At 41.0% G+C, this 26,892-nt stretch overlaps 1 protein-coding gene across 2 annotated transcripts in view; it reads left to right on the forward strand.

The window, feature by feature from the left end:
* Positions 1 to 1,349: 1,349 nt before the first annotated feature.
* The window catches only part of pak4 (p21 protein (Cdc42/Rac)-activated kinase 4), a 34,388-nt gene continuing 8,845 nt past the window's right edge, over positions 1,350 to 26,892 (forward strand). The window contains exons 1-8 of one of the 2 annotated variants that reach the window (XM_061047235.1): positions 1,350 to 1,500; positions 22,360 to 22,599; positions 22,801 to 23,006; positions 23,129 to 23,324; positions 23,471 to 23,707; positions 23,965 to 24,423; positions 24,528 to 24,661; positions 25,753 to 25,879. In XM_061047235.1, coding sequence (XP_060903218.1) covers positions 22,396 to 22,599; positions 22,801 to 23,006; positions 23,129 to 23,324; positions 23,471 to 23,707; positions 23,965 to 24,423; positions 24,528 to 24,661; positions 25,753 to 25,879 — 1,563 coding nt within the window. In that variant the 5' untranslated portion in view covers positions 1,350 to 1,500; positions 22,360 to 22,395. Of the gene's footprint in view, positions 1,501 to 10,573; positions 10,914 to 22,359; positions 22,600 to 22,800; positions 23,007 to 23,128; positions 23,325 to 23,470; positions 23,708 to 23,964; positions 24,424 to 24,527; positions 24,662 to 25,752; positions 25,880 to 26,892 lie in introns of those variants that run through there. The other variant, XM_061047236.1, reaches the window with a different exon arrangement.

Genomic DNA, 26,892 nt, shown 5'->3' on the forward strand with positions numbered 1-26,892 from the left:
GTCACGGGGAAAGGTGAGGATGTACTGAGCGGCAAATGTCTGAGAGTCAAGCACCTCTGTGGAAAACTGAAAGCTTTCCTGGTCCAGTGTTTCAGGGATTGCTTAGTAGATGTTTTAAAATGTGTATTTCTCACTCATCCAAAAGATTGATCTGCCTCCTCCACACTGTTTTCACCCACAAGATGCTGGAGGAGAGTTGTCATGTCTCCTTTTACTCCTCTCATTTCCACTTTGTCCCTCTCCGCTTGGTGCTTCTATCTCTTCAGCTGCAGAGGTTTAGAGGTCACAGAGCACATCCTCATCCTGAAGCGGGTCGCGACACTCTCTCAAACACAGCAGCCTGAGTGTATTTATTCTGGGAGAGTGCTGTCAACTACCTGGATCTATACCCTCTACAGGAACTTCAAACTGATGCTTAACCTCACAGGGCCTCTCCTGGATATACCTCCTCCTCCTAGGCTCAGAGATGCATTCTCTCTGTGCAGCATATTCCATACAGATGATGCCACCGGCTCCACCTCTGCTTGGTGCATCATGTCCAGCAGGTGAACTCCATCAAAATAACCCGTTCTAAGAGGCCTGCAGGGCAGAGCGTGCCTGGGGTTCGACCCCTGCTCCGCACAGACAGAAAGTGTGAGCATCAGCTGCATCTGTCCGTCTCCTGTGGCAGTCACTTTTTTATCCCAGTTTGACCTTTTTGTCTGAGGAAGACAGCAGATGAAATGTTCTGATGTGTCATGAGGTTATTATTTGTTTAACTCTAAATGATAATTTGGAAAAGACTGACTAAAATATTCTCATTGATACAGATAACAAAGTTCCAGTTAGTAGTGTCGTGCAGTTAAAACGTGTTAGTGTTTGTCGGAGGGGTGCAGGGTCGATCAGTCACCTAATAAATTGACTACATGAAGAGACCCCCAGGCGTACACTGACCCTGCAGTGAGCCTTCATGGTCATACTAGAATAGAATAGAATAGAATTACTTTATTGATCCCAAACTGGGAAATTGTGGCGTTACAGCAGCAGGTTATCCAACACACAATATGAGCAAAAAAACACAATATTAGCAAAACTAAACATTATATAATATTAAATACAAAGTAAATAAGCACTAAAAATATCAAAACTAACTACTAGGATTGCACTTTTGTTACAATTATAAAATAATTTTATAATTAAAATAATTAGAATCATCAAAAAAATACAGCTATTTAAAATGTTTAATGTAATTTAATTGTTTTTAAGTAATGCTACAACATAGCTTTATGCTGATCCTACCCAGCGGCCCCGTCGCTGACTCGGTTGCCATGGTGCTCTGCTGCAGTTTCCCGGATGTAGTATTTCCCCCCCTGTTCAACATGGCGTCAGGAAAGTGAGACTTCGGCTAATGTTACACAGTTTGTCACAAAGTTACCCGGTGTCCGCTTTAATTTCAACAGAGGGAAGTTAATTTCCACACCGCGGTGGCAGCAGAGAAAACTTCTTCCTGGCAGTTTCGGGGTGAGTAAGCACATTTTGGTCGTGATATTAGATGAAGTTGGGGCGCGTCTCTGCTCCCCGGTTTAGATGCTAACAGATGCTAACGTTAGCGGAACCAGTCTGAGTCCGAGCGGACCTGAAAACACCCAGATGGACCGGTCTGTGTGGGTCGGTCTCTGTGGACCGGTCTGTGTGGAGAGTGTCTTAATGTGAGGTGTTCAAGCTGTGGTCCTGGTGCAAGTTAAAGCGTCTCTTGTTAAAGTTGTTCAGAAGTTAAAATCCACAGAAAGGAAACTTGGAGCTCAGTTTGTTTGCTAAGAAGCTTTTAGCTCTCTGCTCGGCTTAAAGCGAATATAGAATATAGAATATAGAATAGAATTACTTTATTGATCCCAAACTGGGAAATTGTGGTGTTACAGCAGCAGGTTATCAAACACACAATATGAGCAAAAAACACAATATTAGCAAATTTAAACATAATATTCCACACTTTACCAGTTTGGGATCAATAAAGTAATTCTATTCTATTCTATTCTATTCTAATATAATATTAAATACAAAGTAAATAAGTACTAAAAACATTACTAGTCTTAAATAGGAAGATTAAATGTAAATGTGCAAAAACAGAGTTGTAAATGGTTGTAAATTAAATATGAAAGATTCAATTCAAAAAACTTTATTTGTCCCCGGGGGGCAATTCAAAGGCACACAGAGCAGTAAATTAACAACAGAGCAAGTACGAAACATTTTAACCTAAATATAAAGTGTCAATTTAAATACAACTTAAAGCTTAAACTTAACTTAAAAATATAAAAGAGTAGATATAAGTGGACAGTGATCGGACTAACAGATGTAACCATAACTATGTGCAGTAAACGAGAAATAAATATATATATACAGAGCTATGTGCAGGTAGGCAAATACTTTATGATAAGTTAATAAGGTGCATGGTGAAAAATGGAACAACAGAACTAATATAAACAATATAACTGTAAAGGTAAAAATGAGATAAATAAAGTGACCGTAGTGCAATCATGGATAAGAGACAACAGGAATAAAGTAACCAGAACTGTATGAACACTGATATAGAATGGAAAGAATAAAGTGATGTAGTGCATGAGACCAGATTTAGACCAGTTTTATTTTCTGTTTTTCCCATTTACCAAACAACGTGATCGACTTCTCTTAATTTAAATTTTCATAGTATTGATAATTCATTGATACAGATACTCTCCCTGTCAACCCTGACCGTGCAAAACTTTCCTTTTCACCTGTGAAGCAGGGATGGGGGTTGTGTTTGTAACTTGCACTGTCTGCTCAGACTGAAGGAGGACAAAGGATATTGTTTGTCTGAGATTAAGTTGCTCTCAGCCCTTTACTGACCCCCACTTTTTATTGCTCACGTCATTTATCCGCATCTGCTGGTTCAGCTCTCGTCCATTTATAGAAGCCTGAGGTGGTTTTTTTGCTGCAGTGTGTATGAGAAAAAGAGGTTTTGCGTGCAGCATGGTTAGTCATCAAGGTTGTGTGATTATCGCTGGGCACACCGTACATTCCTGGGATGCCAGAGTTGTATGGAGGGGGTCACTCTTCTCTCTCACAGACACAGACATTATTCCCTCAGTAGTGAGTGTGCACTCCCATCAAAGTCAACCCAACAATACATCATGCTCTGCTAGTTATTCAGCAAGGAAAACTGGGTCAGGGCTGGGTGTCAGGTTGGGTAACTCATCAGGAGCTACAGGTCAGATGGCGGAAGTTGAACTGGTAGATCACAATACTATCTCAGTGATTTAAGTCTTGAAACTTTGAAGATGTTGTTGTACTTTGTGGATGCACCACTGATGTTTAGATTATTGGAGAACTGTGGTCATTTCCCCAGAGTTTTGAACAACAGATTTAAAATAAGTGAGAGGAGGCCACCTACAGATGAAATGTGATATGATCCTTGTGTTGTTGGTATTGTGTCACAGATAAATGCATAGTTGGAACAAAAACGGATACCAGTGGACTACAAATGGATTAGTCTAAGAAAATGATTGATCTGATACTTGTATTTTGAGTTCTGGGAAATGTAATGAGTATTTCTCACAATGCATTTTCAGGCTATTTGACAGGGTGTGAAATAATCAGCTCAAGTTGAAAGGTTTAAGATCACAAACATTGCTCTTTAAATTTTACTTTACAGGGCACAGTGAGACGTTTAACATCAACTGTGACTTCTTTCTCTCTCTCATCTTGACAGAAGATCTCAGTTAACCCTGTTTTTACCTTTTGGTGCCTAGTGGAAGAAGATTCACTAAAACCTTCGGCCGTTTTAAACCGACTATTATTATGACACATTGGTGATAAAATTGAGATTTTTCACAAGCCTTCTTGCATAGATCTGCAGGACAAAATATAAGTCTTTCAAATGCAATAAACAAACGTTAAATGCAGTGACATTTTCTTGCAACTTTTGACATTGACTGATTTATGTTTCAAACACTTACAACTGAAAAGCATTCTGAATTGTCATCCATTTTGGAAACCCTGCTTTGGAGGAAGGGTGTTCATAGTGGATCACTGCAGGGAAGCAAAGTCCTGAAGGCAGAGACAATCAGGAACAGTAGATGACTGTTGACAGACGTGTCCAGCAGGGGGTGGAGCTCATGGCAGGGCGGATGTTGACGTTTGATGATGGAGGCTGACCTGAAGGTCCCTCAGAGAGAGAGAGAGAGAGAGATAGAGAGAGAGGCAAATACAGCTGCTGCTTGGGCATCTTCCATGAACTCTATAACAAGTTTCACATCGACATAAAAGAATGATGCTGAAGCTGTAGAAGGCTATTTAAGCAACATTTATCATTGCTCCAGTCAGTATACATTTATTATCTAGCATTAAAGTGTCATCTCTCTGTGATGTTTTGCTTGTTGTTGTTATACTTTGTGTCCTTGCTGGTTGAGTTTATGCTGTAGTAATGGTGGACGTCTTTCATCTTTCTCCTGTTGTCAGCTTTCACAGACAAATATGTTGCTGGCTTGAGTAGAGGGAAGGGGTTTGGACTGTGTGTGTAAGGGAGAAAGTTAGCAGAAAGAGGGAGGGGGAGAATTGAAAAGATGAAAGTGAAGTTTTTTTCCCTGCACAGTGGTTGTTTTGGGTGTGTGTGCCAGTAAGAGAGAGTGTGAGAGAGAGATTGCCAAGCCAACTCTGGGCCAGATTCAGCTATAGGCTAATAGCCAGACAACTACATCTGCAGAGAAATCACAGCAGTGAAGTAAGCAAAAATCCCCCAACTCCACCTCATATCAGGGGACCAGTGGGGGAAAAAGGTTGGAGTACATGAACATGCTTTTTTTGTTTCTCTTTCTGTTTTTCTCTGTTTTGTTTTGGTGATTTTTTTCTTCAAAATCCTATTTGTTAGTCTTCAATCTTTTGACAAGCCAATTTATCAAATCATAATGCAGACAACGATAGCTACAGCTTAAATTGATTATGATATGATCCATGATGACTCTGCCAGTAGCATTCAACGTCTCTGCATACAAAAAAAACAAACTTCAAAGAGTCCCGAGACATGGGATCAAGCTTAGCTGACTTGAGGGTAAGAGATTAAATGAGCCCTGGTGAGGATGAGAGGCAGATAGAAAGAATATGCTACATTATGGTTCTTCGCTGTAACGGGGAGTAGGAGCCAGGCTTATTGCTTGAGAGGAAAGAAAATCCTCTCTGGAATGACTGCAGGAGCCAACATCAACACAGCCCTGTAGGTGCTCAGGAACAGAGGCAAGAACAGCGTATGAATAAAATAAATATTCAATATCATAACAATAGCCTGTTTGTGAGACTTAGTTTCAGCCACACAGTCTGGGGTTTCAGGCCAGTATTATGTAAAGCATATAGGGAGAGAAAAATCTGAAGAATTTGATTTGTAGCTAAAGATTAGCTCCAATGTTATCATTGAGACATTTCATTTTTTCGTTCTCTTTCCAATTAAAAAGTGGTAAAGCAAACGATTCTTTTTCACCACAATTTGATATTTGCTTGTTAACAGTTAATACCATCCCCTTTTTCAAAATAAATGTTATGATCTGATATAATATAAAGGAAGTGATTATTACCTTTTCAAGCTGGATCCATGGCCAGTTAGCACAAGTAGAGATGCACCAATCCACTTTTTTTCAGTTCCGATCCGATTCCGATACATATTTATCAATAATGATTCCGATATTTCTATTATCATAACTCAAAATGTTGTTGTTGTTGTTGGTAATATGTGTAAGGCTACACGAAGCTGTAGTCAACCCAGCATTGCATTGTGCTGGCTTCACATACAAACAGGAAGCGGCATCGGTGGTCAGGTTTTTCAAATTAAATCATTTAAACTGAAGTGTAAGAGTTGTAATTTTGATCATGTAGAAGGAGCTGTTCCATCTGGTCTGAGCGTTGTCATGGAGACAATTTGTGGGCCCTTATTACAGTTCAGTCTGATCATTTCAAGTGAGACTGTGCGGGTTGAGAATGTTTAAAGTTTCCAACCATATTTCTTGATCAGTGATTTGGATAGGCACAGTCGGTCCCATATCTAAATTACTTCAATATCGGACCCGATACAGATATAAGATCGGATCGGTCCCGTCTCTAATTACAAGGGGACCAAAGTATGTTTTTGGTGGCCCAAATATAATCTGTACATTTGAAAACAATACAAAAAAGGGGATTTCAAGCCACTTAAAGATCTTTAAAGCTGAGATAAAAGATGTTCTAAAAATGTTATTATGATGTATTTTAATAGAAATGTTTGTTGATATTTGTATTGACATGTTCAGTAAATTTATCACATTAATCTTTAAAGCCCAAAAGCAACACATCTAGGGATTTACAGTTATTGTAAGAGTGTCCCTGCTACACCTGCTCCATCTTCATCCACCATAACATACTCTATACCTGTTGCAGCAGCACATGAGAAACAGCAGCATAAAATCAACTCTGAACTGTTCAACCCTGTGGATCTTTATCTTTGTACACACAGCAGCAGCAGCTCAGCGAGGAGTTTTGTTCTTGTGTTTGCTTGTACATGTTGTTTTATTCTCTGCTGAAAAATCAAGCTCAGGCCTGCATGTTCACACTGCGATATGGAGGTTTAACAAACACTGGCACACAATGCAAAGACAGATCTGGATGGAGGCAGTGTTATGCCTCAGTTGTACTGGTGCTGCAATGCTAGTGAATGGCAGTCTGTAATAGCTGGAGTGAAACAAGAGAGGAAAATCTGTTTGTCTTTTTTTGCACCCCTTCATCACTGGAATAGTCTGGATGACCCAGTCACGGGTTTGCACTGCTGTCCATCTGTAAATGTGGGGGATTCTCTCTCAGGGTCCTGCTACTGTTACACCATCGTTCAGTGCTTTAACTAAGCGTTGGGATGAATACAACTGCACTGAGAAACTTTATGATGTCCTCCATTTGTTTATCAAAGATAGAATTCCTCAGCAAACCACAACATTAAATCTGATTGCTTTTTGGCACAAGACTTCAGAATCTTTGAATACTTGTTGTCACTAGCCCTCAATTGCACATGAAGAACACTGTGAAGGCGGAGGATAGTGTTTACTGATCACATTACCCGCCCGTATTCACATCAGATCGCTCTGCTCAGCTTCTTACCTGCACTGTGCTTCTGGTCTGAATAACATTCACTGCTCTGCTGAAGGTGGCAGACAGAAAATGTCAGACCACCACCGGTTGATGCAGCGATGACTGGACTCACTAATGACAGAGAGGACTGATGTGATGTTTGACTTCTTCACAACAACGTCACCCTGCACTCTCTGTGTTTTGACAACATGCCATCACCATGTAATGATGATGACACAGCTCATAGTTGGTGCTACCCTGAATCATGTCTTTTACAGTGTGCTTTCATGTCTAACACGACACTCATGCTGGGCGGTTTGCACCAACATGTCATAAGGAGAGTAACAGAGGACTGAGAAATATCACCGGACTGCCAACAGGACTCTGATTTAACTGACCTGTTTATCGGCTGGTCTTGATAAAAAGTTCAGTCTGAATATCCTCCGAGATAATGAGCAAATTCAAATTAAACTCTGGTTTCACCTGTCTCAACATGATATCTAACAGGCTCTGTGTTATCATGTTAGCCGGCAGCAACCGCACTTGATTAATTATCTTCATAAATTGTGCTGGAGGTTGAAGCTTGGCTTGAAAATCTCCGCACACAAATCTCTGCTTACTTGTTTAACATCAGTGTATCTAATAATTAAATTAGTGCTTTGGTTAAATTACCATTATCAATCAGAAATAATTCACTTCTATTTCTCAGTGGTTTAGAAAACAAGAAGTCTCAGAAAACGATTGATGAACAAAGACTTTCTTTGACCATGCTGACTCTTTTCATTACACCACGCAGAGCAGATAAATGACTCGCTGGGTGACCTCTGTCAAAGCTTCAATGTGTCTATGTTCACGCAGATGTCTGAATCATTTGGACTCTCTGAAAAATACAAGACAATCTCAGCCTTTTTTTTTACAGATATAAAAGAACATTTTTCCATCTTCCTGCTGTCTTGTGAACTCCTGCTCCCATTGAACCCAGTAAACCCTGTTGTTCTCCTCTTTGCTGCCACTTAGGTAACACATACACTGACTGCTACTTCTGGTGGATACATTAGATCAGTGTAACCTGCTTTTCTTTAATGTTGTTTATTTTCATGCTTGTTCCCATGACTGTACTCAAACCCATTCAGCCCAAAGAAACCATAATTGCATGTGCATTGTTTTACTGCCCCGTCTCTTCCTCTGACCTTTAACACCATTTACAATGAACTGTTAGGCCACTGTTAGGCCACTCATGAACTTGTTGCAGTAAACTTGACATGATTTTTGTATGTCATGCTGCCTTTGAGCACAGAGCGATCAAAGGTCTGAAGGTCCTGTGCAGACTCAAACTAAACTGCCGCTCTGTGTGTGTGTATGCGAGCTGAAATATGTGTCAGCTAGCGTGTGTGTGCTCTCTCTGCCGTCTTTATCATTGACCTTTCCACATTCCACAACCTGCTTCCGGAAGTTGGCCGTCATTGGCTGCACACTGAATGCTTTGTTTGAACTCCGCCTCGGGATTGGCAGGTTCGTGTGTTTCTGCCTCTGATACGTTGAGTGGACCTGTTCTTGCTGTATTTTTACTCTCACAGGAATGTCAACAGGCCTTTTTTTGACTCTGACACCTTGTACTCTGTTCAATAGAAGATAAAAGACGTTCACACATACGAGGAAGTGGTCATAAGTCTACTTGATTTGATAAGGAACTCCTTAAATCAACTGATTAGATGTGTTTAATTGTGAGCTTTGGTTGTAAATCGATGTTTACTGATAAAGTGGAAAGGTCAATTTGGAGGCTATTCATAAGATTTTAGCAGCTTTATTGGTTCACTTATTCTCTTATTGGTTTTTAATGTTGACATTAAGGCATTAACTTTTTGTTTTCGGATGCCACTCTCAGTATGAATGTAAAGGAAAGGGTTAAGTATAATTAAAACAACAATGCTGGGACAATCCCTTCACCAAGGTCTAGTTGCATGTGTAATGATTTTTTAAATATCTGCATGCCTCTGTAAAGTCTTAGTGATGGATGTGTTTATATTAGAAGGCAGGCATGGTATTTCACAGTAGCCTGCCTTGATCAGACTGCTTTGCACAGGTATAATTTAAGTGTCATATGAGGTCATTTGACCAAAACAATAATGCTCTTCATAACGGTTTTTCTTCCTGCAACAATAGACATATATCATACGTCCACTCTTAATACAATTTCTTGTAAAAATAACAATACTTTTATTTAGACTGCTGTATTACACAAAACAAATGACCTGTTTGTCTTTTTGGGCAGAAAAATACGAATGAACTTTGTTAATACTTGACAAAATCACTTAAAACTTTTGGTAAACTTCCAGCTGTTTTCTCTAAAAAAAAAATCTTTACTTGGTTAATTTATTAACAAAACAGGTGGGGACAATTTAAATGCAATCTTACTTCATTTTCAATGTCCAGCTTTGATCTGTATTTTGTGTTGATTGAGGCAACTGCAGAAAAAGTTATCTCACACAGGTCTAGGATGTGGCAAAAGGAAAGGTGTGTGGCTCTCTTCATTACCCACAGTTGTTCAACAAAAAGACCACACACACACACACACACACACACACACACACACACACACTGCAGCATGTAACAGCAAGATATGACTTGTCATATTTTCTTGTCTTTGTTTTAATAGTTGTGACATCTGATGGTGTGGATTAGTGTTTACCTGGAAGTCCTCTCACAAAATGTGCCATGCTTCACTGGCAGTACAAAACAGTGTGCATTGTTTTTATTTCACCTTGCCACACCCCCTGTCATAACCTAGGCGCCCCCTCCCTTTGGGAATCACAGGGATAAACATTTGCATTTGTGGCCCTGGCACCCATGTTGTGCTTATTACTGAGGCATTAAATAAAATAAAGGTTTGTATAAGGTTTTAATGAATGAGTAGATAATTTGCAACTTCACCCTTTCAGTATACAGAACAGATGTAACATTAAACCAATAAGTGAGCATTTAAATAGTCCCCAGCTGTTTTGTTAATTAATTAATCAAGTTAGAATTTTTTTAGAGAAACAGTTGGAAGTTTACCAAAAGTTTTAAGTGATTTTGTCAAGTATTAACAAAGTTCATTTGTATTTTTCTGCGCCAAAAGACAAACAGGTAATTTGTTTTTCAGTGACTAAAATTATTGTTATTTTTACTATAATTGTTCACCGAAGTATAAATAGACAAGATGATCAGCAGCCAAATAATCAAGCTACATAAATGAGTCGGCACAAAAATCAAACTACAGCACCAAACAGTGTTCACCTGTGTGACGTCAGATTTATTGCATTTGACCGTAAGGAAGAAAGGGCAGTGAAAATGGTGACTTTTCATTTTATTTTTGTACTTCTATGTGACAGGATATTAGGGCGCTTATTGTCCTAATATCTCCCCCCCCCTCTCTCTCCCTCTCTCTCTCTCTCTCTCTCTCTCCCTCTCTCTCTCCCCCTCCCTCCCGGTGACGTCATGAAACTGGGCCGCGGTGCGCTGAAACCATAGGAATGCGACACACTTTGTATTTACCAGACCAAAGCCACAACGCTTTGACTTTTCTGGACGACTCTTTTAAATAACTTTACCGGCTGCTTCTCGGGTAACGTGTCCGGTTCTTTTTTTTTTTCACGAGGATGTGACGACGCTTCCGACGGCTTAACTTTGTTGATTGTGTTCGCGGAAACAACTTTGAGGCTGCAGGGAGTCTGTGTTCTCTCTCCCGTCGTCCTCAGCTGCGTTTCCGACATGAGATCAGGTGGATAATGCTGCTGCTGCTGCTGCTGGCTAAACGAGTAGTCTGCCTGTGACTGAAAGTGAGTACAATACCGACAGAAGATTATTGTATGCACGTTTATGTCGCTGAATTGTGTTTAAAGTCGGAGTTCGTGGTGCGTAAAGGATCCAAGTTAAGAGGTGTAAGTTACATCTTGTGATTTGGCTGAACTGCGTTGAAAGTTAATCTGGGCCACAACAACAAAACGCTGTTGTTAAAATCTCACAGGGGGGATTATGTGAGTCAGAAAAACATAATAACTTTATTGTTTGGCTTGTTTGAATGGAGGCAGCGATAGAGTGAGGGGTTGTGTGTCTGTCTGTCTGTCTCCCCCTCCTCCCTCCTCTTCCTCACTGTGACCATTCAAACCTGTTACTGAGGGCTCGTATTTGTGACAGTGTGACAGCTGCTGGACTCCCGCTCATCTGTCTCTGCACAAGTGTTGGTGACACATGGAGAGGAGGGGGAGGAGGAGAGAGTAGGCTAGTGACTCTGTTACCTTGTGATCTCGCGCTTAAACTCAGTAGGAAGTTAAATTCATGTGATCTTATTTACAGGAAGTTTTTTTTATGTATTTGATGCCATTTAACAAAAAGGAAATAGTGTAATGTTTCTAGGTTAGAGAGAGGACGGGGTTGTCCACTGCTTGATGTCTTCATTTGCGCTTTTATTATTTTATCTGAATAATCAACATTTAATTTCTTAATTAAATATAGATGCACAGCTTCACCACTTATTATGTCTCAAATTCAATCAAATTCAAATAACTTTATTTTATCTGTTAAAAAGCAGGAGTGCACACAGCAAAACAAAAATTAAAACCCCACACATTTCACATTCAACATCCAAACTGTAACCAAAGAGTGAGTGATATAACAAGTACTACACAAATACAACACATAACAGCACCAGAGAAAACAGATGAATAAGAAAACAATTAAAGGATTTAAAAGGAAAACAGGTTAGCCATCTGATTATGTCTTACAGTAACTTCTTTTGTTGAGAAAGGGGCAGGTATTATACGTTTTCTTCTTCCTGCTCATGTTTATTCCATGAGTGTTTATAAGGGTTTGGAGATAGTAGTGTATCGTGTATGTTGTGTTACTGAAATGAGCAAGTAGTGTGTAAAATTGTGCTGCTGCCCGTCTCGGCCAGGACACTCTTAGAAATAGATTTTTTTTTATCTCAACAAGTTTCTTTCCTGGTTAAATAAATAAATGAAAAATACTCCAAATATGAATGAATGAATATAAGTTACTTTTATTTTGAAGGTTGTGATTTATTTTCGGGCATATGTCCTCTCCCTTTTTTTAAATCATACGGACAAAACACTCACATGAGTAATATTTTTCTTAAGAAATATAAAGACGTTTGTGTAGAGCTGGTATTTAGTTCTGTTTATTTATGTCAATAATCAGGTGAATCTTAAGCTACTTTTAATTTATTAAGGATATTCAATACAATAAACTTTTAATCTAATCAAATTCCCTGTAGGTTGCACTTTGGTAGAACATGATAGAGCAACTATTGTCAATGTTTTGTTAATATTTTTGGGGATCTTTTTGCCTTTCTTGGATAGGACAGCTGAGGAGAGACAGGAGAGAGAGAGGGGGGGGGGTGACATGCAGCAAAGGGCCAAGGATGGACTCGAACCCACAGCTGCCCCGATGAGGAATATCCTCTGTACACGGGTCATGTGGAATAACCGCTAGGCTATCAATCGATCGACGCTCCAACCTTTTTTCAGTATCAGACCAGAATTGCAGTACAGTGCAGTGTCAGTTACCATGAATGAAGCAACTTCAGGTTGTTAATGAAAACCGTCTTTTCAGTTGTGCTGCTAAAGTGCGGACATAAAGGTTTCTTCTCTTTAGTCGCTAATTGAGCATGTATAAATTGTCTTATGTAAAGAGTTACAGCAAACGAAAGCCCAACTTCTGACACGATTACATGTAGTTGAAACATCACCTTTTAAACAGACTGTGACTCTGATCAGATACTTGGTTTTGACAAGATGTATTTACTGTTTTTTAATGACCTAAATCTTTCAGTACATTTGACATCTCATGGTATTGACATCAGCTGGTCGATGCATTTTATGTCACAGGAACTTCAGTGACTGTAAAAACAAGTTCTCTATCTTAACTACCTAATTCAACATAATTGTAGACAGATGGAAGCAGGCGCTCTCTCTCTCTCTCTCTCTCTCTCTCTCTCTCTCTCTCTCTCTCTCTCGCCCACACAGTATTTAGCTTCACATTACTTCTAAGTCTCAACATAGAATAATTAAAACTCAGTTTTAGTCAATTTAGTCAATGATGTATAACTGAAAGTAAACATACTTTGCTGGAGGGTAGAGGTGTGAATGTGCAAAAACAGAGATAACAGTTTTACATTAAAGAGAGCCGTGCATACTGTCCAGTCATGTTAAAGTGAAAATAAGTGTGCAGACATGTTAACAGCTAATGGACATGTATATAACAAGTGGATGCACTAATCGAACTTGAATGTGCAAAGATAATGTGACTTGTCTCTGTTCAAATAAACATGGACAACATTATAGATACAGCTGCATCAGTGTGGACACAGCATTTGACTAGTGTCAATACCAAAGGCAGAGTACGTCCCGTAGGAGTAGTGGAGGCAGACGTTGGATATACTGTACAGTGCAAGTACCGCAGGTCTTTACTTCTGTACAGTATCTGTTACTTTACAACACTTTTTAAAAGGGCGGATGGTCAGTAGCTCCAAGGTCACACAGCGTACATGATGTTTGCACAAGACTTACTAAATCTGGGAAACACTGAGAGAGAGGAACAGTGTGTGTGTGTGTGTGTGTGTATGAGTGTGTGATGCTTCCTCTGTTTGCCAAACTGAGAGGACAGGCTATTAATTATCACCCTGATTTTGCAGAGCAAGCTAAAATAAGAGCACCACAACAACAACAACAACAACAACAACAAGGGTAGCCTGAATACTGCTCTCTGCTCTTCGGTGTTCAGTGTCATTGATACCTGTGTACTTGTTACTTACTTAAGTTATCTCAAGGGAACATTTAGGTACAAGATACTGTAGCGTGGGAAACTGCCTGCTGACATCACTGGTAATGTTGTCTTTGCTTTGGCTGTTTTGTACTCGGGCCTGTTACCTCAGCAGATAAACCGGCTGTCGTTCAGAGGCTGTTCATCGACTCAGTTCTTGAAACGAGGGCGGCTGTTAAACGTTTAGGATTCATTAATCATTGTCGCCTTTAGCGGAATGAGGAAGTCTCTATGCAAGAATTTAACATATTCCAAAGCTTTGCATTAGATAAGGGACGCATTCACCTATAAGTCGAGCATAAGCAGCCAGCCATAGAAAAGATGAAGTGCAAGATTGAAACGTCGTCTTGACAGATTTTAAAGTTAACTTTTTGTATTTTTGTCATTTATCAATTGAAAGCAAACGAGCCATTATTATCACCTTAGTTTATTTGCCTTGTTAAAAGTTGAGGTCGGGTGAAATCCTCCTAACCTTCACTGAATGAACGCTCCGGTGCTGTAAAGATTGACTTTGACCTTTTTGAAGAGTGTTTACATTCCCCCTCTTAACCCCTGAGTGTTGTCAGTGTCTTCTCGGGAGCACAGCTATGCGAGGTATTTCTCAACAGAGCCGCAGTCGGGAAATCATGAAAGTATAGAGGGATGAAACGTGTGATTCATGCTGTCTTATCTGACGCAGATGATGTGTTTTAAAAAGTGATTGTGTGTTTCACTTTTCCCTGAGTTCATGACGAGATGGATCCCAACATGATGAGATAGTTATTACCTAGGAAGAGAAACACTTCAACCCTTTATGTGAGGTGAGGTCACCACTGTGTTGCAGATACATTTTGTATCAAGCTGTTCAACAGATTCAACTTCATTCTTAAGTAAAAATTATTTTCTGTGGCATGTCTTTTTGTGTATTGCTTGCTTTAGATTGATGAGTCGATGAATTTCACACATGGCAGTTAAAGGTAGTATAAAAAGGACGGACGTCATAGTTAGATGATGCATGCTCAACAGCAACTTTACAGCGATGCAGGAGTTATTAAAAACAGCTGAGTTGAAGAAATATTAAGAGGAAAGCATCATACTTTGAGGGTGGCTGTGGCTCAGTGGTAGAGTCTGTCTTCTGTCAACCTGTGGGTCGGGGGTTGGATGCACAGCTCCTGCAGCCACATGTCTGATGTGGGCAAGACACTCCCGCTGCCTCGTCTGCGGCGTGTGACTGTGTATGAATGGATTAGTTACTTGTGATGGACACTTAGCAGCCTCGGCCATCAGTGTGTGAATGTGTGTGACCGGTGGTGTGAAAGCACTTTGCATGAACAGAAGACTAGGAAAGCACTATACAAGCTCAAGTCTATTTACTATTTACGTTTGAAATAAAAAATAAACAGGACCCTGCTGCAATCCTGCTAATGCGTTTCAGGGTGTTTTCTGCTTCTAGTTGAATGAAATTGATGGTGTTTTTTATATTAATGTCAACTGATGAAATCTGTGGAGTGGAGTGATCGATGGCTCTGATAATGTGATTTGTTCCCCATCTCTTCTTGTGTCTGTCAACAGTATTGAATGATAACACTTTACATGTGTTGGCAGATTTAAAACTGCTGCAATAAATCAATAAAACAGACTTGCAAAGCCCGTTTCCCAACACATTCACTGCCTTTAAAAAGCTGATCCCGTTCCAAAAGAGCTTTTTTCTTATCCGACTGCTTCATTGCAGCTAAACAGTTGTTTTGACTATAGCGGTGTCTCTGAGTGTGGACCACCCATGTACAGTCCTTGAATCAGACCAGAGGACAACAGCTTCATCCAGAGCTCATCAGCCTGACTCTGGCCCACTGACAGGACAGTCTTTTCTCACTGTTCAGCCAGGCATACGTGGAGCTGTGCTGAGGGAGAGAGCGAAGGGAGGGAGAGGTTTGTTTTTGAAGTGAGAAAGCAAAAGTGGGGGGTGGGGATGGAGAGCAGATAGAAAGTTTGAGGGGAGTGGTGGGGGTGATGAGATAGTGATAGATATTTGTAGGAGGGAGGGGGAAACACAGGGCAGCTATAACTACAGTGATTGTTGTGTTCAGGGAGGGACCTGCTTGTTTTACTGAGAGGAGGAGGAGGGGCTCCTTTTATAGCTTCTGCTTTATTCTGTGTGCGAGAAAGCATCTACACTGTTGGAGTGGGTGGTGCAGCAGTTCAAAAGCACACTGTAAGATGTTTCTTAAGGTGCCCTGCCCCATTGTTTTGCAAAACATTATTTATGCCTAGAATCAAGATCTGTGGGCAGTGGGCACACTTTCATCTTTTCTCTTCCTGTGTTCGCTTTAATCAGCGAGGATTAAACAAAGCAAGGAGTGAATGAATTCTCTTTTAAAATGGGTGTCTTCATGTCTTAAAGGTAAACTCTAGTAAAACCAGTACCGAAACGTTGCTAATAAATGTTTGTTTGCAAGTGAGACAGGGTGCGGGAGTTTCCCTTTAAGTTTTTGATGGACACATTGCTCTCCTACACATCTGGCTTATGAAATGGATGGATGAGTCTTTTCTATTTTGTGTCTTAAATTAGTCATGGTGTGAGATAATAAAACGTGGTTAAATTTAGCATTTTACTGGTTTACTGGTTGTTATTTTTTATGATAAATGTATTTACTGATAGGTGAAAGAGCCCAGCAGAGGTTAAAAGTCACGAGCTGAATTTTCAGATGATTATAATAAACAGTAGAGTTGGGGGGCGGGAAATCGATTTATGTAAAAATTTAGATTCTTCTCTTCTAAGATTTAAAATCGAATCATAACTTCCAAAAGTTTTTTTGGGGGGCTAATCAGTCACTCATTGCTAAGTGCTAAGGCTAGCGCTTTAACTCAGCAGAATGCCAAATAGAGCAACAAGAAATTCAGCCAGTCTCACAGATTACTGGAGTAGATCCTGAAGTATGTACTAACTCATAAATAATAAAAAATCGATTCTGATTCGAATCGAAATCAAATCGAATCGTGAGACACCCAAAGATTTCCAGCCCTAATAAACGGTGAGAATATAAGAGAGGTAGTCGGCACCAGAATCTGTGAAGCTGAGTTTATGGTTTCTTCTCTTCCTGTCTGAACTATTCGATGTACTTATTGTGTTTAAAAAGTGAATGGAGCAGTTCATCAGGTTGTCAGTAAAAGCACCAAAGACACCTGTTGCTCTCGCCCTCCTTCCTGACACTGAGGTTCTCACACATTGTTTCCTGTTTTATGCTGAGGCGGGGGGGGGAGTAGAGAAGCACCTGCTACAGCTGTTAATCACTCTGAATGACTGCATGCCGTGAGCTCACCTGTTCCCCGTACACCTGCCTGGCTCTGTCTCTCAGTATAAGCGAGAGTCAAGTAACATCGGAAGAAATATAAAGGAAGAGGTTTTTCTGTTTTCTTTTTAATAATATCTGTTTAAATATTTGGCCATCTTTACCAACTTTAATGTTTATTTATCTGTGGGCTATTGATTGTCGTCACCATTTTACAGCTTTGGAAAAAGTATTTTAATAAGAAACACAAAAAATAGTCAAGACTTTACGAGTGTCGAGCTATCTGTTTTAATGTGCGCTTATTCACATTCTTGGTTGACTATGTGAGACTGAATCGGTTTTAAACTGCTGATATACGTTATTTTTTCATGAACACACTTTTCAAAGGTTCAGATGGACCGTAACCTTAACGTTGTGATTTTTTCTAATAAATCGGTGATGCTGAGCGACCACGAGTAGTGTGTGTGTGTGTGGTGGAAATGTTACTAAAACGATGAGATAAACAATAAAGAAATTACTTTGATATATGAGGAAGACTCATGAAGGCAATTAATTCTGATAAATGGTAGAATCATAATGTTAAAAATACATTTCAGACTATGATTTGGTTAAAGAGGGTAATACATTTTACATTAGTGTGCAGGATTTCTCTTCTGACGACATACAAGTTTATTGTCCATTTAGTGAGATTCACTGAATTTGTGGTGATTAATTGTGATGATTAACAGTTTGAATTGGGTCCATAAAATGAAAGAAAACACAAAAAAAGAGTTTGCAGATGCTCAAAATGAAGCGTTTAGTTTTCTCCATGACCTTAATATTCAGTTAGCAGTCAGATTCAGAGTTAAGAAATCTTAATGTGTTCGACCTTTGTGAGGATGGAATCAGAGAAATTTGACTTTGAAATAAACACTTGCATTCTTGTTTATTATTGGAAATATTTAACTCAACGATTTTAATACTTGACATTTAACAGATTCATATTAAAGGTCTACACTGAAATCAGACCCGACTCAGATTTTTAAGTGAAGCCCAAAAATGTACACCCAGAGTTATGTTCACAATGCTGCAAATATCAAATTGAAGCATGCTTCTAAGAAAATAACTTCTCTCTCATATCAACAAATCTTTGAGGGTCACCGTAATCTGTTGAATTTTTGCCACTCAGCCTTGATAACATTCACACTTTATTGTGTCTTGGCTCTTGTCAGCAGCATTTAAATCTGGTTTTTCACCACAGCCCTCAGGCTAACAGTTCCAGAAATCTCCAACAAAAAAGCTCTGGAAAAAGCCACAATCCTGCATGATTCACAGCCAGACCTCCCGTCTGTGATTATGAGACGCTCAGTGTCATTCTGTATCCCCACATGAGAATGTTTCTTACAGATTTACCGTCTGTCAAACTCCCTATGCCTTCAATAAAGATACAAGAACTGAAGCAGAAACTCTTCCCATCTCACCGATCAAATATAGGGTTCATGTTCATAATAGTTTATGTTATTGTTCTCTGCAGGAGAGAAGATAAGTCTCCAACATCGCCCTCCAGTCTTCATTAATTTAATTCTTCCTTAGGGCGGTTCTTTCTATCTGTGTCCCAGAGTTCAGAGGCATTGATTGGCTGTGTTGCTGTCTCAGCTGAACACTAATGATAGCCTCCGCAGTGATTAATACGCCTCCTCTGTGCTGTCACTACGCTCATTATGACTGAAGAGAGGCATTTATCACCACAGTGTTGCAACCTCACTATTATGAGATAGTTTGGCTAATGGTTAGAAAATACTCAGTGGAGAGTTGAGTAGAGATGTTTTCATATGGAAGGAACTTGACGTGTATCTTAGGCCACAAGTAGGCGGTTTTTTTTTTAAAACAGAGGTTTTCCTCCCATTTAAAGAAATAATCTTTTCCGGCACGCTTAGTTCTCAAAAACATCTTTGTTACCGCTGTCATGAACATGCAGGTCAGAAACGGTGTCCTTGACATGCTAAAAATTTCCCACCATTCCCCTGAAATGACCTTCTGATTTACAAAGGTGCCTCTGTCGACATAGTGGGAGAGCAACTGTGTCACGTATGTGTGAGCATGCAACAGGTCCAGTTAGCAACGTTAGCACCAGCACTAGTTTGGTCAGGTCTGCCATCACGCTAAACTCATGTAAACAAAAGTGACAGCGTTGCACAGTCATGACAAACGGAGGAGGAACGGGTGTGACATAAAAGCCCAAAGTTTTCCTCGTCTACATATAAACACCTTAAAAAGAGTTTCTGAAAATCTCCACTCTGGAAGTTTTCCAAAAGGTGCGTTTAACTTTTCTGTGACCTAAAACGCCGTTTCCATGTTTATGAAAAGCCAAAACACACCAAAAACCTACGCTTTCAAAAATATCCGCCTCCATGTGGACTAGGCCTTAGCCTGGACATAAATTCATCGTGTTTCTGTTGTATGGCGGCCTCTATGACATGAAACCTACCGTTCTTATTTGCAGGCCTCATATACAGTAAAAGGTGGAATATGTGATTTTGAAAAAGTTCTTATTAATGCAATAAGATGGAAAAAAATGCTGATAATAATTAACATATGAGGATGAAACTCATGGAAAACACAGCCGGGGGATTTTATGGGGGATGTTGTGTAACCTCAAATTTGAGTGCAGTACATGTTGATTTATTTTCCTATTTGGGCTCTCATTACAACACTGACACATTTGAAGTAAAGCTGTGCATTAAGCAATTAAACCACGCCTTGGCTTGTACATAATGTTACCCCCCTCTTCCCCAATATTGGAAGCGGTTAACTTATCCGATTCACTTTACAGTTTTATGTTTTGCACTGTTTCTGAGCCATGCAGAAACAATAATTCAGCAGCATTCCTCTGGACTACTGCACGTATTATAACTGTCAATATTGGCCCTAAATCCAGATTTCTTTGTGTGTTCTGTTTGTTGGAGAGTTTTGTGTTGAAGTTCTGAGTCATGGCCGCGTTGTTGGCTGTGAACCCTCTTCCCTGTGTGTTCCTGGGCGGGTCCTGCTCCACTTGAAACACTCCTGCTGTGAAAGACTTTTATTAAAACTGTGGACAGCATGACTCATGCCCTCTCACTTATGACCCGCCCTGATCCCCCGCTTTCACTCAGCTCACCCACCCACCATCCGCCTGCCCCTCTCTGGTTCTCCTGTTCATGGTTCTTTTCATTCCTTCTTTTAAACTTCTGCTGGTTTTTGTTCTTCTGTTTTTAAGATCAGACCAGTGTTTTGTACAAAAACAGGAATAGAGGCTGTTTTAGCTGCCCCACCACTCCTGCAGCCCCCTCTGGTCAGCTGTACAGCACGGCCTGGTTCTGCTTACGACACATAGATCTTGTGAGGCCATGTTTGACTACCGGGAGTGTCTCCTTTGATTCCCACTGACAGAGCAGCAGGGTGAGGGACACTATTCAAACCAGAGCGGGCAGGGGTGAGCAGTGCTGCAGAGAAATGTTGCCAGGTTCTTTGTTTCTGGTCAGATAAAGTAGAAGATTTGTACGACGTGGCATTTGTCCATGTGACTCATTTGTTAAAAACAGGAAAATAAAAGGATAATTCATGCATTCAAAAATGTTTCTTATCAATTAGCCTTGAGATTTATTTATTTTTGTTTTTGTGCAAAGTGCTCACCAGTGAGTCTTCAGATTCCTTTTTCTCCAACTGTCCCCAATACTCTTTGTTCATTATTAAAAATAAGGAGAGAAGCAGCTTATCTTCATATTAAACAATTTTAACAGCAAGTGTTTCTTGAAATTGAATATTAAAGATGAAAGATAATTGCCATAATTTATTTTAATAATCAAATGGATTAATCAACTAATCTTCCAGTTCCAGTAAGACATGCTTGCATGCACAATATCTGAGAACCAAAGCAGCAAAAAGGAATTTAGCTGTCTCTATTAATTATTTTACTCAGGCATTTTGTAACCGCCTGGGTCCATGCCTCTCGGTTAACAGTGTTTTAGTGAGTGTTGGAGACAGAACATTTAGCCACAAGTGCATGCTCGTCATGTATTTGCAAACTACACATCAACCTTACAAAGTCTGGTTGTTTGGCTACTTTTTTATCAAACATGCGCAAAATAGTGTCCACACAAACCCTCACATCACCTTTGAATTGAGAGGCAAAAGGGTAGTAGAAGCTCGGTTACAACAAGCATCATCCATTCCACAATTTCAACTGTTACAATTTCTTCCAGTGGCAGCAGGTCCCAAGTCAACTATTTTTTTGACTCAGTTTGATGCTAAGTTTTGGGGCAATACTTGTTTATTATGTGTGTCTGGTAATAAGTCTTCCAAGCCCACAGGAAGAGTACAGAGGTGCAAAAAATATGATTCATTATGTTGTTGTCATCAGATTTTATCCAGTACGAGTACTTCAGATACCAGTGCTGGGAAAACGCTCTACAGGCAAATCCTCCCACTTATACGCTGATAAGTTAAAGTCTGAGTTATTTTTAAATAAAGCAAAGTCCAGAATAGAACAAGCATCTGTTTCACCTGACAGTAAGAGAGCTGTCATCAGTCAGTGTTGTGAACATGCACATTTCCCAGCACAGAGTGACACCTGAGCTGTGACCGTCACTGTGTTGACATCGAGGATACACATGGTTGTGTTCTCGGGCCTGTGAGGGAATATGAAGCATGGGCAGTTGTTCTGTCGTTGATAATTTGTGAGCAGCAGTCGTCTTATTGTTGAGCCTTGCTGATGATGACCTTCAGCTAAAGGTCACAGCTGCTTTAATGTCAGTACAACTCTAAATGCTCAATGAGCTGGAAGGCAGTTGGGATGTAAATTAGCAGCTGAACTACACACACAAGAAAACACACTTGATCGCGTGGTGATGCTAGAATCATCTTTCTTTATCAGTCTGGTTGTTGCTTTAAAAAGCTTTCAGTCTGTGTCTGAGAATGATCTTTAATGGGGATGAATATTTTTTGGCAAATAACTCTCAGCCTGCAGTTAATACACTGTTAATGATTTAAATACTTTATAAATGTAAAGACAGTAACTGTATGCTTCTCAAGTTGCCGTTTATGCCTGTTGCATGCTTTTGGGCATTTATGAAGATGTGTTTTACATATCCTGCTTATAAGTTGTGCATTTGCATATTCCCTGCTCACCCTCCCCTCTTTTCTGCTTCCTCCCCTGCAGGTCTGATGCTCGGCTGCAGCTGCCTCAGCCGCCATCATGTTCACCAAAAAGAAAACCAAGTCTCGCATCCAGATCTCTGCTCCGTCGAACTTCGAGCATCGCGTGCACACAGACTTTGACGAGCAGGAGCAAAAGTTTGTGGGGTTGCCACGGCAATGGCAGTCTCTCATAGAAGACACGGCCAAAAGGCCCAAACCGTTCATCGACGTGACGGTCATCACTACTGTGGAGCCTCGAAAGGTGGGAGGAGCAGAAATTGAAACATCACAAACAAGTTGTTGACTAAAATAAATCTGAATATGATTCATTTTCAAAATGAATTGAAGTTCTTGAAGTTTGTTTATTGATATGGCTGCTAGAAAGAGCTATGCTGGGGAGTACTTTTCTTCCTGTCACTCATGATTTACTGAAGTTCACTAAATATTTATTTTCAATCTTCAGACAATTGTTCGTGGCAACAAGCTCGGAGTAGACGGCTCCCTGACCTGGCTGTTGGATGAGTTTGACACCATGTCTGTTACTCGCTCCAACTCCCTGCGACGGGGCAGCCCTCCCATCCAGCCACGCAAAGACTCTTCAGGAGGAGGAGGGCAGGAGAACGGAGACCCTCACCACAGACACTACTCAAACCCAGACAGACAAGACAGGTAAAGAATGTGTATTTGATATTTGCTTGTTTCTGCAGCATCGTGCTGAAAATATGTCACGGGCAACAAGATCTTTACACCTGCAGCACCTGTAATCCTCTCTGCATCACTGTGCTTTTCAGGGACCGACCCAGACCGGACCACCAGAGTGGAGGTGATCCCCGTCAGAGTCAGCGTGCGATCCGCCCTCCTCATGATGGAGTCCAGGGTCGGCCGCAGCAGCAGCCCCGTGGACAAGAGCCCAGCAGGGTGCACAGACCAGGCTCAGGCCCCCCTCCGCCCCCTCACAGAGACAGAGCACCACGGGACCGGGACCAGGTTAGGACTGCAGATGGACCCTAATTCATGCCCCTCGTTCTCATACTTATTTAATTCCGATTTGATTTCTTTTTTTTGAGAAATTATGCATTTGAAGAGGGTTAAAACAATCAGTCCATCTCTCATCCAAACGTTGTTCTCTTTAGGAGCAGCAGGTGTCCCACAGGGATCAACCCGGGGAACACAGGCCAAAGTCCAGCTACATGGTGCGGGACGGCAGCCCTCAGTCTCCCAGGGACAAGAGGCCTCTCTCTGGACCCAACATTCGTACCCCAAACCTGCCGGTAACGGAGGGGGTGATAAAGAATGCTCAGCCGAACACACGGCCGTTTAACACGTATCCGAGGGCGGACAGCGAGGGTGGACGCAGCCCCACAGGGCAGGTACGTGCACTGACATGAGAAACCCCATACCATAAAAGCAGCAACTTTCCCTGTCAGTGTTGTGTTGTCAAAGGCAATTGAAGATCATTTTAAAATGAGGGAGCTGCTGCTGGATTATTGAGTAACAAACTCTATGATAGAGTATTAAATCAATCTCACTGGTTTCTATGTAAATTAATTGTTTGCAGTTTCCTATAGATATTTTTTTTATGAGTTTCTGTTTTGTTGTTGGTGACGTTCTTCTCTTTTTGTTCCAGCCGGTCCGACATCATGAATCCTCCCCTCAGAACGGCCCCTCTGGCGGCTCCACTCGAAGTTCCTCCGGCTCAAAACCCCCCGTAAGCCACCCGCACCCACATCACACTTCTCACCCAAGCCTGACCCCTGAAGCCACCCAGCACCCTCACACCCCTCACCCCAGCGTCCCAGCCCCGCGGCCCCCTGCGCCCGCCGGGCCCCCTGCGTCAGGTGCTCCCCCTCAGGGCCGCTCGCCACAGAGGGAGCCCCAGAGGGTTTCTCACGAGCAGTTCAGAGCGGCGCTACAGATGGTGGTGGATCCGGGCGATCCGCGGACCTACCTGGACCACTACATTAAGATAGGGGAGGGATCCACCGGGATTGTGTGTATCGCCACTGTGAAGACCACCGGGAAACTGGTGGCTGTGAAGAAGATGGACCTGAGGAAACAGCAGCGCAGAGAACTCCTCTTCAACGAGGTACGAGCTCTTTGTATCATGTTCTCTCTACCTGCCACCAAGTTCACCTTTCTGTTCTTTTGAGTCTAATGAGTAAGCTACTTCTTCCTGTTTGGTAACTGCAGGTGGTGATCATGCGGGACTATCACCATGAAAACGTGGTGGAGATGTACAACAGCTACCTGGTTGGAGACGAGCTCTGGGTCGTCATGGAGTTCCTGGAGGGAGGAGCTCTCACTGATATCGTGACACACACCAGGTGAGAAAACTCCTAAAGCAATTAATATATTTTTAATTTCAACATAATCTTGTGTCTACACAGCACTCTTAAAAAACAATTGTTTTCAATAAATGTTTATTAAGAACTAGGAACAAACCAGCTCAGACATAACATGACACATTAAACATGACACGTGTCATTTGAAAAACATTTGAGACAACAGCAGGGTCGGTAGTCTCGTCTGTTCAGAGTCTGGAGCAAATGAGGTCAGCTGGCTCGAGTTGGAAGATGACAGCTCCAACTTAAACTTTATTGTCTCCAGGGGGAAATTAGTTTTTGAGCCAGATAAAAACAAGTGTTAAAGAGAAACACAGACACAAAGACTCAGACAATAGAAACCGCAAACATAGTGAATATGAAAAGCAGTAAAAATGGCTACAGAGAGGAGGGACAACATGGGATGTGTTCCCCTAGTAGATTAAACAAAGTTACTATTTACACTGATTGCGATAAAAAATAAATCTGGAAACTTTTCCCCCACACTGTCATATTCTCTGACCATGAATTTGTGATGATAAAGGCTTAGAGGGTCTAAAGTTTTGAGTTTGAGGCTCCTTGCATTGCCTTAATTTAATTATTACAAAGCTGCACAACATGCAACTTTAACCTTTCTTTAAAGATCTATCACCTTGTATTCTATAAAACCAATATATGTAGTGTTAATGAAGCCTTTTCATTTCTAATGAATCATTATTTATGCCTCAGCACTACTTTGCATCCTGCTTTAATTCATTTCTTATAAAGCTAGCTTGTCACACTGCTTTCTTCCACAAGGGGGCAGTGTTATCTCATAGGTGCACAGACAGACAGAGCACTGTGGCCTGTCATATTTAACAGAATCTTGATCACAGCATGTTCCTTTTTGACTGGTATGAAAAAACTTCTAATCTGATATCTCTATGAAGTGATAATGTCTATTTTTTGGTTGTGACTGGAACACATCATCACTGTGGTTTAAGAGGTGATCACACCTGACTGGACTCTCAGATGAATGACATCACTGCAGAAAAAGAGAGGTGGTTAAAACTGTGAACTGACATATCTCTCTGATGTCTCCTTTCTCTCTGCAGGATGAACGAGGAGCAGATCGCCACAGTTTGCCTGTCTGTGCTGAAGGCGCTGTCCGTCCTGCACACACAGGGTGTGATCCACAGAGACATCAAGAGCGACTCCATCCTCCTCACGCATGACGGCAGAGTATGTAACTCACACCTCACACTGCTACACTCCTCCTTACTCCAGATTTCACATCTTAGTCCTTTAAAAGCAGGAAACGCACTTTGTAAAAGGAATAAATGCTGACATTAAATACATGAAAAGCTTCCTGGAATGCAGAAAACGTATCCGTATTAGTTAAAGGAAATGAAATGTTATCACACAGTTCTCTCTCTAATTTCACACATCTGCGTTTGTATTTCAATCAACAAACTGTGTGTGAGGCTGCACTTAATGAGTATTAAAGAATATTAGGGCTTTTCATGGCAGACACCTAGACCAGTGTATATTTAAACAACATTAATTCTGGTAGTGTTACATTTAAACGAGCTATTTAACCGGACATGTGATGACAAACATTACAGCGATCGTTCATGTTTTGAGCTTCGTCTGTCCGTCTTCTGCTCCGACATGTCAACGTGATTGCTGATAAGAAAGGCCTTTAATGACCCCATGCTGCAAATACAAACACCCTTCAGAGTGTTTTGCATAATGCAAAGCCTCGGCACAGCACCTCAGCCAGGGGAAGAACTTAACCTAGTTTGACTAGAAATAAATAAAGGAAATTGTTGGTCTGTAAAAGGAACCGAGTGCCTCTCTGCTCACCACTGCTGGGGCTGATGCCTGTCCACTTCCTGCCTGTTGACTGGCAAGTTTCTGCTTTATGCAGAAAATGAAACCAACATGAAACCTCTGATTTGTCAAAGTCAGCGTCCATACAGTATATGGTCTCTGACTCCGGCAGTCTCTGGTCTCAGGTTCAGTTCAAATATATCCTGTCTTTAGTTTAACACTTGCCAAATGTAGCACTTGTTTCTGCTGCAGAATTCATGCATGCATGCTTCTGCTTAGATGAGGTTTCAGCCACATCGTTACCATGTGTCTAACAAAGCCTCCTGCTAAATGTCTTCAGTGCTCTGCCTTTGCATTGCTCTTCAGGGTGATACAACTATTTGAATTCAGCAAAACTTCGTCAACAATCAATCCCTTTTTGT

This window comes from Labrus mixtus, chromosome 9 (genome assembly GCF_963584025.1).
Source record: "Labrus mixtus chromosome 9, fLabMix1.1, whole genome shotgun sequence".
NCBI classification, from domain to species: Eukaryota; Metazoa; Chordata; class Actinopteri; order Labriformes; family Labridae; genus Labrus; species Labrus mixtus.